General features: G+C 36.5%; 2 protein-coding genes and 1 long non-coding RNA gene across 3 annotated transcripts; 2 read left to right on the forward strand and 1 right to left on the reverse strand.

Annotated features, from left to right (window-relative positions):
* The first annotated feature begins 2,733 nt into the window (after positions 1 to 2,733).
* Positions 2,734 to 7,829, forward strand: LOC111999526 (glyoxylate/hydroxypyruvate/pyruvate reductase 2KGR). Its single transcript, XM_024031651.2, has 2 exons — positions 2,734 to 3,333; positions 7,084 to 7,829. Exons 1-2 carry the CDS (start codon positions 2,911 to 2,913, stop codon positions 7,600 to 7,602), a joined length of 942 nt encoding a protein of 313 aa, XP_023887419.2. The 5' UTR covers positions 2,734 to 2,910; the 3' UTR covers positions 7,603 to 7,829.
* A 3,028-nt stretch (positions 7,830 to 10,857) lies between these two features.
* LOC136066896 (glyoxylate/hydroxypyruvate/pyruvate reductase 2KGR-like) lies at positions 10,858 to 13,424 on the forward strand. The gene is made up of 2 exons (XM_065771919.1): positions 10,858 to 11,455; positions 12,706 to 13,424. The coding sequence occupies exons 1-2, from the start codon at positions 11,033 to 11,035 to the stop codon at positions 13,222 to 13,224; spliced, it is 942 nt and encodes a 313-aa protein (XP_065627991.1). The 5' UTR covers positions 10,858 to 11,032; the 3' UTR covers positions 13,225 to 13,424.
* Positions 13,425 to 14,118: 694 nt separating this feature from the next.
* LOC136066915 (uncharacterized) lies at positions 14,119 to 16,154 on the reverse strand. Its single transcript, XR_010628444.1, has 2 exons — positions 14,793 to 16,154; positions 14,119 to 14,710 (listed from the first exon to the last, which is right to left on the reverse strand). It is a non-coding gene; the product is annotated as an uncharacterized LOC136066915 (long non-coding RNA).
* Between the last annotated feature and the right edge of the window lie 21 nt (positions 16,155 to 16,175).

The following is a 16,175-nucleotide window of genomic DNA, read 5'->3' on the forward strand; positions in this document are numbered from 1 at the left end:
CAAAAGGCTAGACAATTTCTTGTTAAAGTTAAAAGGCTTGACTAGTAATATCTGCTCTAGCTAGTGTAACCTATTTTAGACTTTTGATCTCTAGCCGATCAAATGATCTTAAGTTCATCCATTTCTTTTGCTATTCTACTATCGCCAAAACAAAGAAAAAAGTGGAAATGGTTGAACTACCTATAGAACATGCACTTCATACATAAAAAGAAATTCCGAAGGGGATGTCATAATTTGATGAAGAAAAACCCTCAAGAAGAAAATAGAGATATATCAAAAAGTTGTGAAAATTCCATCTACATCACAAATGTCGAGTTTAACTCCTGTAAATTATGGAGTTGTACAAATCCAACAAAGAAGAGCTATATAAGTAAGAGTTCAACGATGAGGAGTCCGTCAAGAAGACTACAACAATGAAAAGATCAAGGCATTTACAAAGTAGTATCGAGATTTAAGGTCTTCTATTGAGGTAACTCATTTCTTTCTTTCTTTTTAAATTATCCATGAGATTATTTTATTGAAACTAAATAAATATCAAGCTTGCATGATTATTACAAATGTGTATGTGGAACATGTTGAAAATATTGCTATAAAATTATTACAATCATCACAATCAATATAACTATATTATTAGTAGCATATGTTTCATCGTCAAGAATCTAAGAAGTTCTATCAAGTCTCTTAAACTTAAAATTCTAGATGATCATGTTCATGAGTCTCAATAAATTTCTGCTATCTCCGTCAACTTACCAAAATATTTTTAAATTGCTTTAAAGATTATACACGATGCAAGCACCTAAAAAGACCAGCTTAAAGAAGCATATAGTCAAATAGCTTCAATTTTATACTTCTCTATGATTCATATAGAATGCATTTCATAAAAAAAAAAATAAATAAAAATAAATAAAAAATAAAAAAAAAGATCTAAGCCTTAAACATGAAGTATCATGTTGAGCTTAAAAAATCTTGAAAAGAGAAGAGCTCGTCATCTTAAAAAGAGAAGAGCTTATCAAGAAGATCCCAGTAATGAAAAGATCGAAGTATGTGACAAAATAATGTCGTCATTTAAGATAATCACAAAAAAGGTGAAACTATAAGATTACAAGGAAATAAGAAAAAGGTCCATCTAGGCTATTGGTAACTTACTATTTATATATGAATTGTTCTAAAATTCTTGTTTAATCAAGCCTTGGCAAGTGCATGTGCTACTTAATGCAGATATCAACATGGCCTCAAGAAGATCCAAAACGACATAGTGCCAAGAAGTCTTTCCAACAATAAGTGACAAGATTCCTTAAATGGATGTAAGTCACCAAAAAATAGCTAAGTGATAAGATTCCGCTAAGACGGACGTAAATCACTGACGAAAGCTAAGTGACAAGATTCCTTAAATGGATGTAGGTCACCAAAAAATGGCTAAGTGATAAGATTCCGCCAAGACGGATGTAAATCACTGACGAAGCCTAAGTGACAAGATTCCTTAAATGGATGTAAGTCACCAAAAAATAGCTAAGTGATAAGATTCCGTCAAGACGGATGTAAATCACTGACGAAACCTAAGTGACAAGATTTCTTAAATGGATGTAGGTCACCAAAAAATGGTTAAGTGATAAGATTCCGCAAAGACAGATGTAAATCACTAACGAAGCCTAAGTGACAAGATTCCTTAAATGGATGTATGTTACCAAAAAAAGAAAAAGAAAAAAGGACAAGATTCCGCTAGACAGATGTCAATCACTAACGAAGTCTAAATGACAAAGCCTCGTGATGTAAGTCACCCAAAAGTGGCTAAGTGACTAAATACCCTTAGACAAGTGTAGGCAGAAAAGGATTATCACACAAATGCAAGTCACATGCAAATCAAGAATATCAAATGTGACAACCATAAAATGAATAAAAGAAGAAGCATCAAAATGATAAAAAATGGTTGTCTAAAGAAATTAGCTTGCTCTTCAGCAGTGATAAAAAATGATCGTCCAAAGAAATTAGCTCACTCTTAAGATCAAGCTATGATCCCTCGAACGTCCAAAAAGACCTTCAAAAAGCAGATACTAAGAAGTCATCACAGAAATACTAACATTCCTGAAGAAGAAAGTAGTTGAAAATAAAGAAGCTTAAATCTAAACAAGTCAAGAATATTCCCTAAGCCTGACCAGCATAAAGCAAAATTAGACTTGGGAATGGGGGGCAACTGATGAGTCCAGAAAAATCATTAAGATCGTCCATTAATATGGATGACCTTGCATCATTAGTAGACCATCAAAAATAACCGCTCAACAAATTCAATAACGACCATCAAAGGTCATAAACTCTCATCAGGACAAAGAACGTTACAATCAAGGTAATAATCATCCTAAATTATGTACAACAACTACCTAAGTCACCTATAAAAGGACAATCTATCTCACTAGCTAAGGTACGTGAAAAACTACTGCAAAACACTGTCTAAATACGAAAGATATTAGTGGATACTAACTTAAGCATCGGAGGCTCTCCCACCGGGCACAACCCGGTGGTCTCTTCAATCTATCTCTCCTTTATCTTGCAGGTCCTATGAGATCATCTAATACTTCAGACTGGATAAGTGATCCAACTGACGATTTTGGCATCATCAACCATAACGGAAAAAACGGTATTGTCACTTCTTTTTTTCATATACTGTTTAACTTAGGAGATTGTCAAGGAAATTACAGTGCTCATTCCAACGACACCGTTTTAGGTCAGACGTCCTTCAAACCAAAAAAAAGAGTCCTTCCTTGCCAATATCATCAATTCAATTCTCTGGCTCACAACGCACGTTCAAACTCAGTAGTTCTCCATTTCTTATTCTCTCTTTCCATCACGCTACTACGCACTACACCATCTTCAGCGCCATTTTCCAAAGCCCTCGAAACCCTAACCCTAGAATTCATGGAATCCATTGGCGTACTCATGCTCAATCCGATGAACTCGTACCTGGAGCAAGAGCTCCAGAGGCGCTACAACCTCTTCAAGCTCTGGACGGCTCCGCAGAAGCCGCAGTTCATCAAGGAGCACGCCGACTCGATCCGCGCCGTCGTCGGAAGCTACACCGCCGGCGCCGATGCCGAGCTGATCGAGGCGTTGCCGAGGCTGGAGATCGTGTCGAGCTTCAGCGTCGGAGTGGACAAGATCGACCTGGCGAAGTGCAGGGAGAAGGGGATTAGGGTCACGTACACCCCCGACGTGTTGACCGAAGACGTCGCGGACCTCGCCATCGGGCTCATGTTGGCTGTGCTGAGGAGGCTCTGTGAGAGCGACCGGTACGTGAGGAGTGGGAAGTGGAAGAAGGGAGACTACAAGTTGACTACTAAGGTTTCTCTTCTTTGCTTTCATTTTTGCTCTCTTTCTGAGTTTGTTAATTTGTATGTCATGACACTGTGACATGACTTGAGAAAAGCGCTAGCCACGTCTGCGCGATAACTCAAAAAAATTAGTTACTATTAAGGTTTTTTGAATATAAGAGTTGGTTGAAATTGAATTTATTTTATGTGTAAATTATAAACAAATGGTGTGGGGCTCATGCTAAATAAAGGAAGTTGACGAAGTACTCTATTTTAGTAATGTTTGCACTTGAGGAATTTGCTAGTCGCATCTGCATGATATTCCAATACAGTTAAGGTTTTCTAGTGATGATATACTTGTGTATGATGTGAGACTCGTCACATATCCACGTATTGTTTAACCAGCTGAATTCGCAAAGTGCCACATTTCAGGAATGCTTTTTCTAGAGGAATTTTGGTAAACATGACTCAGAAATAGAAGGAGCGGAATAGTCAGGTTTTTGTGGAGAGCTCTCGGTTTAAACCAATTGCAGTCCTTGTTGATTCTTTTTTTTTTTTTTTTTTGATTGCTCTAGGTCTTGGGGTTTTAATCATTGTACTTCCATTCTTGAGTTTCAAAACTCCATTAGCTTTTTTGTACTTTTTTTAGATACATTGTGGTCATCACTGTGAACATGAACAAGCAAATTACTCAATGATATAGTGAGACTCAGCATACATTCACATAATGTTTAACAAACTTATAAATCCATTCACAAGGTACCGTATTTTAGTAATGCTTCACAATCGTTTGTTGAAATGCTTGTTCTTGATGAATTTGCTCATTTTGTTTTTGTTTGGTGGCTTAAAAAAAAAAAAAAAAATTTGTGTGTGTGATGGTTTTGAAGCTTTTGGAAAGATTTATATGGTTGAGTAATTGGTTTGGTTCTATTTGTACTAGTTTTATTTGCTGGAAATGTGAATAGGATAGAGGATTGAATTTGTTGCTGAAATGCTTGTACCCCCCCCCCCCCCCAAAAAAAAAAGTGTGAATAGGACGCGGAGGTTGAATTGGTAATGATTGTGAAAGACTGTGACTGTATATGCCTGACTTGTCGAATTGGAATTTTGATTTGGTTGTTCCTGAGCTCAATAATGCTGCAGTCAAAGGGCCAGTGGTGCTTACACTTACCCAAATCAGAACTAAATTCCAACATTCAAGGAAACAAAAGAGAAAACTAAGAAAACATTTTATATTAAAATTTTCAGCTATTGTTGGGGGTCAATCCTTATTGCTTCCCTGTTTGTTTCTTTAGTTTCACTAAAACCAATCATTGTAGTGATTCATAAAGAAAGAAAGAAAATGTCATTAATGTGTTCCAGACCATTTTTTTTATGTGGATTGAGTCGAACTGTAGTAGAAGTTGGCCATTTGTTTTTGTTTCTATCTGAAAAAGAAGAATTTGATTTTGGGAGGCTGCTTTGCCAAAAGAATTCATTTCTAGAAGTGAAGTGGAATTCTGATCACAGTTCTTTTGTCTGTACTGAACTATCTGTACCCCAGAAGATTGTCTAATCAACAGAGCCTTGAACCATAAGCCTAGAAGTCAAGCTTCCCTTCCTCTCTCAAGCTTAATCAATATTATTGGGTTAAAGTGGATGAGCCATGGACAACATGTCTACATTTCATATCTTTTGTTGACAGATAGCTCTAGATTATGAGGTTGTCAATGGTCTTTACATATAGGAGATAGCGACAGAGAGACAGAGAGAGAAAGGGAGAGATAGAGATTATAAGGTGGTCTGTATATGCTTTTTGGTTTCATTGATAAGTGGTGTTTAATATTTTGATGTCTATTGGATACTTTTTGTGATTGCATTACTGGAGTCCAATGCTAGTTATGCTATTGATTACCTATTAAAGCATTTGGAAAAACTAGTTTAGTAGAAGAAGCATCCTATTATTCATTTGAATTATAAACATTTTATTCAATATAAGCAGATTTTATGCAATAATATTTGAACCAACCTCTTGGACTGTGAACAAGGTACATCTGTATTAATGGTCAACAGTCTGTTTCTCATCCTTGATTGTGCAGAAGTAATTGCTTTTGGGTTAAATTATGTATGTGGCTGACCTTGACTAACTTGTTGAAGATGCATAACTGGCCACAAAAATTTGGGACTAATGCTTTGTTGTTGTTGTTTTCTTTGTATAAATAGTGAAAAGTACTCAATGATTTTATATCTTTTCAACTTCTCTGCTAAAGTGCTAAAGACATTCATTAATTTAATAATGCATTAGGCAGGAGGTTTTTCAGGGGAGAGTGCAGGATGCTCAAACTGATTTATTAGGGTGGTTTCAAGTGCAAACAAATAGCTAGCTGCATTATAATTATGTGACAGAGACGAGTAAGATATTGATATTTTGGGATTGCTTGCTGCCATTTTCCCTTGCATTATGATACCATAGCTGCTGAAAATTGGAGATGGATGTGTATGAAATGGCAGCCATACGTCTCCTACACATAGAATGAATGTATTAGTTGTATTAGTTTAAGTGAAGTGGTATACTACATAAGCTTTATGGCTTTAAACCATCTACAAGTCATGTAAGTCAGATTGCAACCGTATGTCTGCTATGCATACATTTAACAAGAACTTATGTTTGAAACTTCAGTGTATGTGTCTATCTGAAAGTGCAAGATATTGTATTTCCTCTTGGCTAAATTGCTCAACATTTGTTCTTTAACTCTGTTAACTGCTAAGCTTGGTTATGTATGTTTGGCCAAGCTTGAGATTGTTTAACAAGAATTTGTGTTCTTGGAAATTAGCCTTATCACACATTTTTGTCCATGTTAGAATTCAATCCGCCTGCACATAGATTATGCACAATAGCAATTACAACATAACTTAAACTTTACTAATCGATCCTTCTAACTCACTAAGATGCTGGCGTTAAATAAACTTGTATTCTCATGTGTTTTTTGAAGGTTAGTTTCTTTAGGAGTTAGGCCAGCAGTATTGCATCAGCTTACTGTAAATTGTGAAGAGCCTCATTGAGTGGGATTGATGTTGTTCAAGCTCGGCTTGTTAAAGAATAAAGCTTGAAACTAGGTTGGCTGCTATATATGCTATGGAACTAAAGCTTGAGTATTCATGAATTTTGTAGTGCCTTTATGTCTTGGCTTCCTTTATATATATATATTTATATATATTGACAATATTGTGCATCTACAAATTTTATATATGACCGCAAGCTAGCTATAGATGGATTTAGTTTGTGCCCTCTTTGGTAAGAATTCAAGTCCTTTATCTAGGCATTTCATATTATGAAAGTAATTGAGTTCAACCTGTAGCGTAGTGAAATTATAGATTGCAGCATGATATCAATGAGATAAATTATCGAGGCACACACAACAAGAGGTTGATAGCTGCTGGTATAAAATATGTGTGATCAGTTTTGACTCTTTAAAGGCAGTTAGATGTTGATATAATGCACATAGACTACTCTTGAGTAAGATATCAAAATCAGATGGAAGTTTTGTAACTGTCTGGCAATTAAATGTCATATGTTGTATATCAGAAAGTGTACTTGCCATTTGGTGTGATCTGCTTGATACTAGTTGTATGTTATAACAAGGTAATTAGGCCTGTCATATTATGCATGATTCTTCCTTATATATTCATTATATTGCTCTTGACCAAAGACTCTACAATTCTATTGCCTTTTTACTCTTTTTCACATGCACTTCCTTCCCTTTTCCTTTTAATAATATCCATTTCTTTCTTTATTTTGAAGTTCTCTGGAAAAACAGTTGGTCTTATTGGTTTGGGAAGAATTGGGATGGCAGTTGCCAAGAGAGCTGAAGCATTTAACTGCCCAATCTGTTACTATTCAAGAACAGAAAAATCAGACACGAAGTACAAATACTATCCTAGTGTTGTCGAGTTAGCCTCCAACTGTCAAATTCTGGTTGTTGCTTGCCCGCTGACAGAAGAAACCAGGCATATCGTCAATAGTGAAGTCATGAATGCATTGGGTCCAAAGGGTGTTCTTATCAACATTGGGAGGGGCCCTCACGTCGATGAACCAGAGCTGGTATCTGCATTGATTGAAGGCCGGTTAGGTGGGGCTGGTCTTGATGTGTATGAACATGAGCCTGAAGTACCTGAGGAACTCTTTGGTCTTGAAAATGTAGTCCTCTTGCCTCATGTCGGAAGTGCCACAGTGGAAACTCGAAAGGACATGGCTGACCTTGTGCTTGGAAACCTTGAGGCTCACTTTTCGAACAAACCCCTGTTAACTCCAATGGTATGATATCATTAAGGAATGTGAAGATTGGTTGGAAACTCGCCTGCTGCGATCTTATATTTTCTTCAATTATGTAAATATTTGTTTCCAGAACTTGTCAAATGCATCTCAATGGAAGAAAAAACCTTAATAATGTTTCTGTTACACGTAAACATTAGAATCTGTATGTTTCAATGCAGGACTGAGCTTTCTGATATATAAACATGCCTCTCTGAATCTCTTCCCCTTGATTACTCTAATTCTTTTTTCAGCGCGAGGCTGTGTTTATATGGTCCAAAACTTTGATTTAAAGGTGTTTACTAGAGCAAATGATGTCTGTTCCTTTCCAAATTGTTTTGGGAGTTGGATACACGATATGTATAGACTGAAGAGGAAGGAAGCCACAAAGGGGTTTGAAGAAGCAATGTATTGTAAGTTGCAAATAGGGCAACCAATTTTTGTTTGCAACCATTGCTACCTAATTTTTTCCGGAAAAATAAAAGCATCCAAATACCTTCTAACTATAGGCTTCGACATTCAAGCAGATAATCAAAACTTTGCTCAAAACATCGTCACTATGCATCCATTTTGCATAGCTCCTGTGAGGTGTGACTCAAAATATGGCTTTTTTGTTTGTTTGTTTTGTTTTTGCTTTTCTGCTGACCTGTCCAGCATGAAACTGAAGATTCCTCTGCAGTCACGCACGACAGATTGTAGCTGCCAAGACCACCTTTCAAGGTGGAGTTATGCTGCTGCCACAATTTGTACTACAACTAGCCCACGTGACGAGTTATGAATGGTGAAGGGGAAGTTTTAACCATTGGGGTATCACATCATCCCACCTCTCTAGTGTGACACTCAAATTTGTTTAAACTCTCCATAGTGTTTCTACATAATGAACATAGAGCACCTCTAATGCAGGAGTATAACCAAATGTTATTTCAATATTTCATTTTATATTTTCATTGGATAGTTTCAGATTGTAACGTAGTTATTTGTTTAGTTTGGATTGGTATTTGAGTTGGTTAGGATTAGTTATTCATCATTATCCTTTATTTAGGATTATTAGATTAGTATTTGAAATTATTTAGGATTATCGGATAAGTATTTGAAATTTTTTAGGATTTGTTTAGGAGAGTTTATCCTTATCTTTGTGATTTTTGGAAGTTGCATATAAAGTTCTGGATAATTTCTTTTGTATTGACAGACTATAATTATTATTATTCAGATTATTTGCAAATATTACATTGTGTTTGTTTAGTGGTGAATCCAAACACCCTATAGGTGGGAAGCTTAAGATCTATGGTAGGACTAATCTACGTGAGAAGCCTAAGTTGTCCTACATCAACCCCCGTATATTATAGGTTGGATGCACTAATTATATACTCACTCTCCATCCTATTTTGTTGGATTTCTACTCTATTTTGATATTTTGTAAAACACATGTACCTCTTTGAAGCCAATGATAATGTTTCTTACTTTTCGCTAATTTATTTTCCATTAAAAAACTTATAATTTATTTATTCATTAAAAAAAGGTAGATAGTGTTAAACAAGTAAAAATTGTGGTGCCCATTTTTTTTACTTGAATAATGTAAGATTAATATAATTCCTTGAAATTATATTAAGCTTACATTAACAACCCCTCCGTATCTTTTGTGAAGTACATTTAAGCATACCACGTGTGTTTTGTTACCTTGATTACTCTAATTCTTTTTTCAGCGCGAGGCTGTGTTTATATGGTCCAAAACTTTGATTTAAAGGTGTTTACTAGAGCAAATGATGTCTGTTCCTTTCCAAATTGTTTTGGGAGTTGGATACACGATATGTATAGACTGAAGAGGAAGGAAGCCACAAAGGGGTTTGAAGAAGCAATGTATTGTAAGTTGCAAATAGGGCAACCAATTTTTGTTTGCAACCATTGCTACCTAATTTTTTCCGGAAAAATAAAAGCATCCAAATACCTTCTAACTATAGGCTTCGACATTCAAGCAGATAATCAAAACTTTGCTCAAAACATCGTCACTATGCATTCATTTTGCATAGCTCCTGTGAGGTGTGACTCAAAATATGGCTTTTTTGTTTGTTTGTTTTGTTTTTGCTTTTCTGCTGACCTGTCCAGCATGAAACTGAAGATTCCTCTGCAGTCATGCACGACAGATTGTAGCTGCCTAGACCACCTTTCAAGGTGGAGTTATGCTGCTGCCACAATTTGTACTACAATTAGCCCATGTGACGAGTTATGAATGGTAAAAGGGAAGTTTTAACCATTGGGGTATCACATCATCCCACCTCTCTAGTGTGACACTCAAATTTGTTTAAACTCTCCATAGTGTTTCTACATAATAAACATAGAGCACCTCTAATGCAGGAGTATAACCAAATGTTATTTCAATATTTCATTTTATATTTTCATTGGATAGTTTTAGATTGTAATGTAGTTATTTGTATAGTTTGGATTGGTATTTGAGTTGTTTAGGATTAGTTGTTCATCATTATCCTTTATTTAGGATTATTAGATTAGTATTTGAAATTATTTAGGATTATCGGATAAGTATTTAAAATTTTTTAGGATTTGTTTAGGAGAGTTTATCCTTATCTTTGTGATTTTTGGAAATTGCATATAAAGTTCCGGATAATTTCTTTTTTATTGACAGACTATAATTATTATTATTCAGATTATTTACAAATATTACATTGTGTTTGTTTAGTGGTGAATCCAAACACCCTATAGGTGGGAAGCTTAAGATCTATGGTAGGACTAATCTACGTGAGAAGCCTAAGTTGTCCTACATCAACCCCCGTATATTATAGGTTGGATGCACTAATTATATACTCACTCTCCATCCTATTTTGTTGGATTTCTACTCTATTTTGATATTTTGTAAAACACATGTACCTCTTTGAAGCCAATGATAATGTTTCTTACTTTTCGCTAATTTATTTTCCATTAAAAAACTTATAATTTATTTATTCATTAAAAAAAGGTAGATAGTGTTAAACAAGTAAAAATTGTGGTGCCCATTTTTTTTACTTGAATAATGTAAGATTAATATAATTCCTTGAAATTATATTAAGCTTACATTAACAACCCCTCCGTATCTTTTGTGAAGTACATTTAAGCATACCACGTGTGTTTTGTTCATTCAATAAAATATTGTAACATCATTTTTACTACGCCACGTGGTATTGACATTTTCCCATTTTAGCTACCAATGACGTAAAAATTAGAAAAAGTAAAAAGTAAAACATTATATGAGTAATTGCGCGGGTTGCAAAACCATAGGAACGATCTCAATCCACCAATGACACTGTTTTAATCAGACGTCATTGCTATAAAAAAGCAAATCCTTCTCAAAATTCATTCCATTCTCTAACAATCACAAATACACCATTTCTGACTCTTCCATCACGCCATCTTCAACCATTTCCAAAACCTTGAGAAGCCCAAATCCTTAATGGAATCCATTGACGTATTGATGCTGTGCCCGATGATCTCGTACCTGGAGCAAGAGCTCCAGAGGCGCTTTAACGTGCTCAAGCTCTGGACGGCCCCGGAGAAGTCACGGTTCATCAAGGACAACTCCGCCACCATCCGGGCCATAGTCGCAGACGGAAGCCACGGCGCCGACGCCAAGATGATCGAGGCGCTGCCGAGGCTGGAGATCGTGTCGAGCAACAGCGTCGGCGTGGACAAGATCGACGTCAAGAAGTGCAGGGAGAAGGGGGTCAGGGTTACGTACACCCCCGACGTGTTGACCGATGAGGTCGCCGACCTCGCCATCGGCCTCATATTGGCTGTGCTGAGGAGGCTCTGCGAGAGCGATCGGTATGTGAGGAGCGGGAAGTGGAAGAAGGGGGACTTCAGGTTGACTACTAAGGTTTGTGTTTTTGTTTTTGAAAACTTTTGAATTTGATCTCTTTTTAAGGAAGTTTTTAATGTTATAATGAGTTTATGTCATGGGAAGAAGTGCTCGTCACATCTGCCCTGCTCTATGTTTTGAAAGAATTCGTTACAATTGAGGTTTCTTCTAAATATAAAAATTGTGAATTGATTGTGATTAAAGTTTTTTTTTTTTTCCTTGTAATTAGAAATAAATGATGTGAGACTTGGCCATAAAAATGGTTACAATTTGGGTATTTTTTATAATGATATGCTTATGCATGATGTGAATGTGGCGTTTGGTACAGGGTAATATTTTAGGATTCTTAAGAATGTTTAAAAATTTTTATATTTAGTTGTAAATCATGCTAAGAAATTAGATGTTAGGGGAATCTACATTCTTCTCTTAAATCCCTCTCAGTAGGAATGTGGATTCCCTTTAAAACAAGTGAGAATCTAGATTCTCAAGGTTAAAAGAAATTGTATTTTTTATAAATTGACAATTTTAACTATTTTTTTTTTAAATGACTTGGTAGTTCACATTCAAATCTAAGGATATAATGAGAAAAATAAATAATTCATTTAAGATTCTTGAGAATAAACTAAACATAGGAATAACTACATTCTTAAGAATGTGATTCTTAAAAATCACATTTCTAGGAATCTGGATGCTAGGAGTAATGTAGATTTTCTCGTACCAAACGCCATATGAGATTAAGCATAGATACACGTAAAGCTTTTAACAAACTAAATTCACAAAGTACCTCTTCTTTTCTTTTCTTTTTTATAACTAAAAAAGAAAAAAAAAAAAAGAAAAAGAAAAAAAGAGAAAAGATGTTCTTGAGGAATTTGCTTGTTCAAATGAATGTTCTTGAGGAATTTGCTAGGCAATTTACATGATATCCCAAAAGAATTGGTTAAGGCTTTTGATAATGATATATGAATGATGTGGGACTCAGCATACTTATCCACACCAAATTAAAAAAAAAAAAAATGGTAGTCCGATCTGGCAATTAAAATGTCCTATGATGTATATCAGAAAATGCAATTGCCATTTTGTTTGATCTGCTTGATACTAGTTGTAATCCGGCCTGTCATATTATGCATGATGCTTCCTCACATATTCATTATATTGCTGTTGATTAAGGATTCCACATATCTGTTCATTTTTTTTCCATCCCTTTTTCACATGCATTTCTATCCTTTTTCCTTTTAATAATATCCATTTCTTAATTTCTTTATTTGAAGTTCACTGGAAAAACGGTTGGTATTATCGGTTTGGGAAGAATAGGGATGGCAATTGCCAAGAGAGCTGAAGCATTTAACTGCCCAATCTGTTACTATTCAAGAACAGAAAAACCAGACACAAAGTACAAATACTATCCGAGTGTGCTTGAGTTAGCCTCAAACTGTCAAATTCTGGTTGTTGCTTGCTCGCTGACAGCTGAAACCCGGCATATTGTCAATCGTGAAGTCATGAATGCATTGGGTCCGAAGGGTGTTCTCATCAACATCGGGAGGGGCCCTCACGTTGATGAACCAGAGCTGGTATCTGCATTGGTTGAAGGCCGGTTAGGTGGAGCTGGTCTTGATGTGTATGAACATGAGCCTGAAGTACCCGAGGAACTCTTTGGTCTTGAAAATGTAGTTCTCTTGCCTCACGTTGGAACTGCCACAGTGGAAACTCGGAAGGCCATGGCTGACCTTGTGGTTGGAAATTTGGAGGCTCACTTTTCGAATAAACCCCTATTAACTCCACTGCTTTGATATCGTTAAGGGATGTGAAGATTGGTTGGAAGCTTGCCTTCTGCAATCTTATATTTACTTCAATTATGGAATTCACTGTTTCCAGAACTTGTCAAATGCAGCTGGATGGAAGAAAAAACTTTAATAATGTTTCTGTCATATGTAAACATTAGAGTTGAGTCTCTATCTTTCAATGAAGGGCTTAGGTTCTTGATGATTGAGATCAGGTCATAATCATCCCTAAAACATTATGGGAAAATCGACGCAACAAATCACTATCTCATTGCCACATGGTAATTTGCTATGCGCGAGGATAAAATTATTCCTCAAGAAATTAGCAAGCCTATGCATTGTATGTAAGAACGCAATAGCCCTATGAAATGGTAACGAAAAATGCACCATGAGCCGCAATGCGCGAAAATGCAGCCCATATGTGGGGGATTCTTGAAACTAACGAAATAGCAACCTAATACATGTCAAGAATAAGCCGACTACCAAGCGGTGAGCCAAGCTTCAATATATATGAGCTGTTATATGTGAAACCAAATCTGTCTGTCAATAGATTACTGAAAAATGGTGCATAGACAGCGAGACGTGCACTTAGCCAAATCATGTTCGCAAAGACATGGCAACCAAGAAACCTATCTACTGACTTGCCCTTGCAAAGGTAAAGCCATATTCACAAATTATCCAATCAACTGTAAGTCATTCTCAAGAGACTAAGTGCATATAATCTGTTGAAACTATGCTACTTCATCACAAGGTGCACTTGACCCTTCCAAGCAAGCTTTTCTCAACATATTCAAATGGTCACAGCCATACAAGAGTTGTTTTCGCAACAAAAACATGATCATAACCTATTAAAGAAAGGAAGAAACTCATTCTCAAGGTACAAAATACAAACTATTCACATCGTTGAGGTACAAACCATTCTTTTCATTCCAAAATTCAAATTATATGTTGAGACATCATATATGTGTTTCTTTGTACAAAATACAAATTATGCCTACTAACCATAACAGTACAAACTCAAAGTGGCACCAATATAACTAGACAGGAGCTGCTCTATACATAAGTGGGCTGTCCATAAGGGTGAAATACAAGAGAAAATGTTTCCAAGGCAGTAGCCCATATCACACACTTCAACTAGTCCGAAATTTCAATGCTTGGGGCTTAATACAAGACAATCAGATAAAAAAAGAAAGAAAGGGTGAAAGCAAGAAAAGAGGCGAAGGAAAAAGTTGAAGCAATGTCATAGTCCCTTCCAACATCACTATCTTCGAGGCATTGGCTTACAATTACTCTCTTCTTTACTTTAAAGCTGCAAGAGAGAAACAGACTAAAAATGGCCCAAAGTTATTAGCGGCAGCCATGGTACCATCTATTGCAGCTCTATGTTGTTGTTCGCAGCGGCTTTAACCTCAGAAAATGATGCACTGGCAATGGGATTGGCCTCGGGAATGAAAGTCCCAACAACGGCATCACAATTGTCTAAGCCAAAATCGTCCTACAAGAAATCATAGTACAACTCACTCAATATACTATAATATGCAATTAATTAAAAAAAAAAATGAAGATGTGTGACTTACCAAGTGAGTTCCAAAGTTCCTGCTCAATAATGGCGTATTTCTCAAATTACACTTATTCTATGCAAGACGGCAATGCAGCGCACTCAACAAATCCCTATTGGAATGAAAAGGGGTTCGCAGCGAGTTTTGACTTGCCACAACAAATTTTAACTTGCCAAAGAAATTTCGGCTTCATTTTCAAACAAATTGAGTTGCTATCTGTGCAAAGTGTCGAGGCTGTCGATAATTACATTGAAGGAATAGTGGCTGCAACATAGAATCACCAACTTCGGCTCCACCAATTCATGCTAATAATCAAGCCATGCAATACATGGCTTACTTTCAATGGCATTGCTGGGGGCTAAAGACTTACTCAACCACTATGCGCCTTTGTACTAGAAATTCAATTTTCATTTCTACACTTTCGTATCAAGCTTGCTGAATTGAGAAGCGACTATCACTCGGTGACTATCACTCTCACTCGCGTTCGTCGCAAGAATACGATACAGGGGGCTGCCAACCAATGTAGTAGCTATGTCACACCCCTATACTATATCGCCAAGTGATATCTTTGCTCCATTCTATCTCAAATAAGATGTCCCAAGATAGCCAATAGTATCGCTCATGGCTACGACTTCATCGAAATTAATCTTGGCAAACACGATCTCACCAAATTGGCCAACAATAAAGCTACTAAAAAATTGAATCATCCTCAATATGTCGTTTCATCATCATCTCCTCATATGGACCCAATTTGCTCATTCAAATTTACAACAAACAATGGGGATAATTTGCTTCCAACACGAAGTCAAGCATAGACGCATTGAAAACTAATTTCCATGACTATCGAAATCAATGGGAATCAGCTTTGACATGAGCTTCGGCTTTAATGAGAACAACGGCTCAACCTTATGAATCAACGCAATGAGACTATCATTTTTCCAAGGAAAAGCCACTTTACAAATTTAATTGAAAAATTTGTTAACATATTAGCTAGTGCAGCCAAGAGATAGTGACAAAGAACAAATCGACTTACTAAGGCACCGCTTCACCACCATTGGTACCAACAAGCTCATGGCCATGGGTAGCGGGCTGCCACGGACCTTCATTGGTTGTCGTTGGCAAAGTTCCTTGCTTTATACCATGGGGTTCCCTCTCTTGTTCAGCAACGGCATTTTGTCCGCCTAGATCCCGACTTGTGGACGGCGTACGGTGCCAAGCTTTTTCAAATTCCTTTCAGTGGAACGCCTTTGCTCCTCACTTACAAGATATTCTCTATTTAGCTACCACCGCCTCATCATCCTTCTTGGGTTTTTGATAACACGAGTTGTTAAAACTGGAGATCTTGTTTCGAAGAATGGAAGTGCGAATGGAAATTAGAAGCAAAAAAAAAAAAAAAAAAAA

This window comes from Quercus suber, unplaced genomic scaffold (assembly GCF_002906115.3).
Source record: "Quercus suber isolate HL8 unplaced genomic scaffold, Cork oak 2.0 scaffold_51, whole genome shotgun sequence".
NCBI lineage: Eukaryota > Viridiplantae > Streptophyta > Magnoliopsida > Fagales > Fagaceae > Quercus > Quercus suber.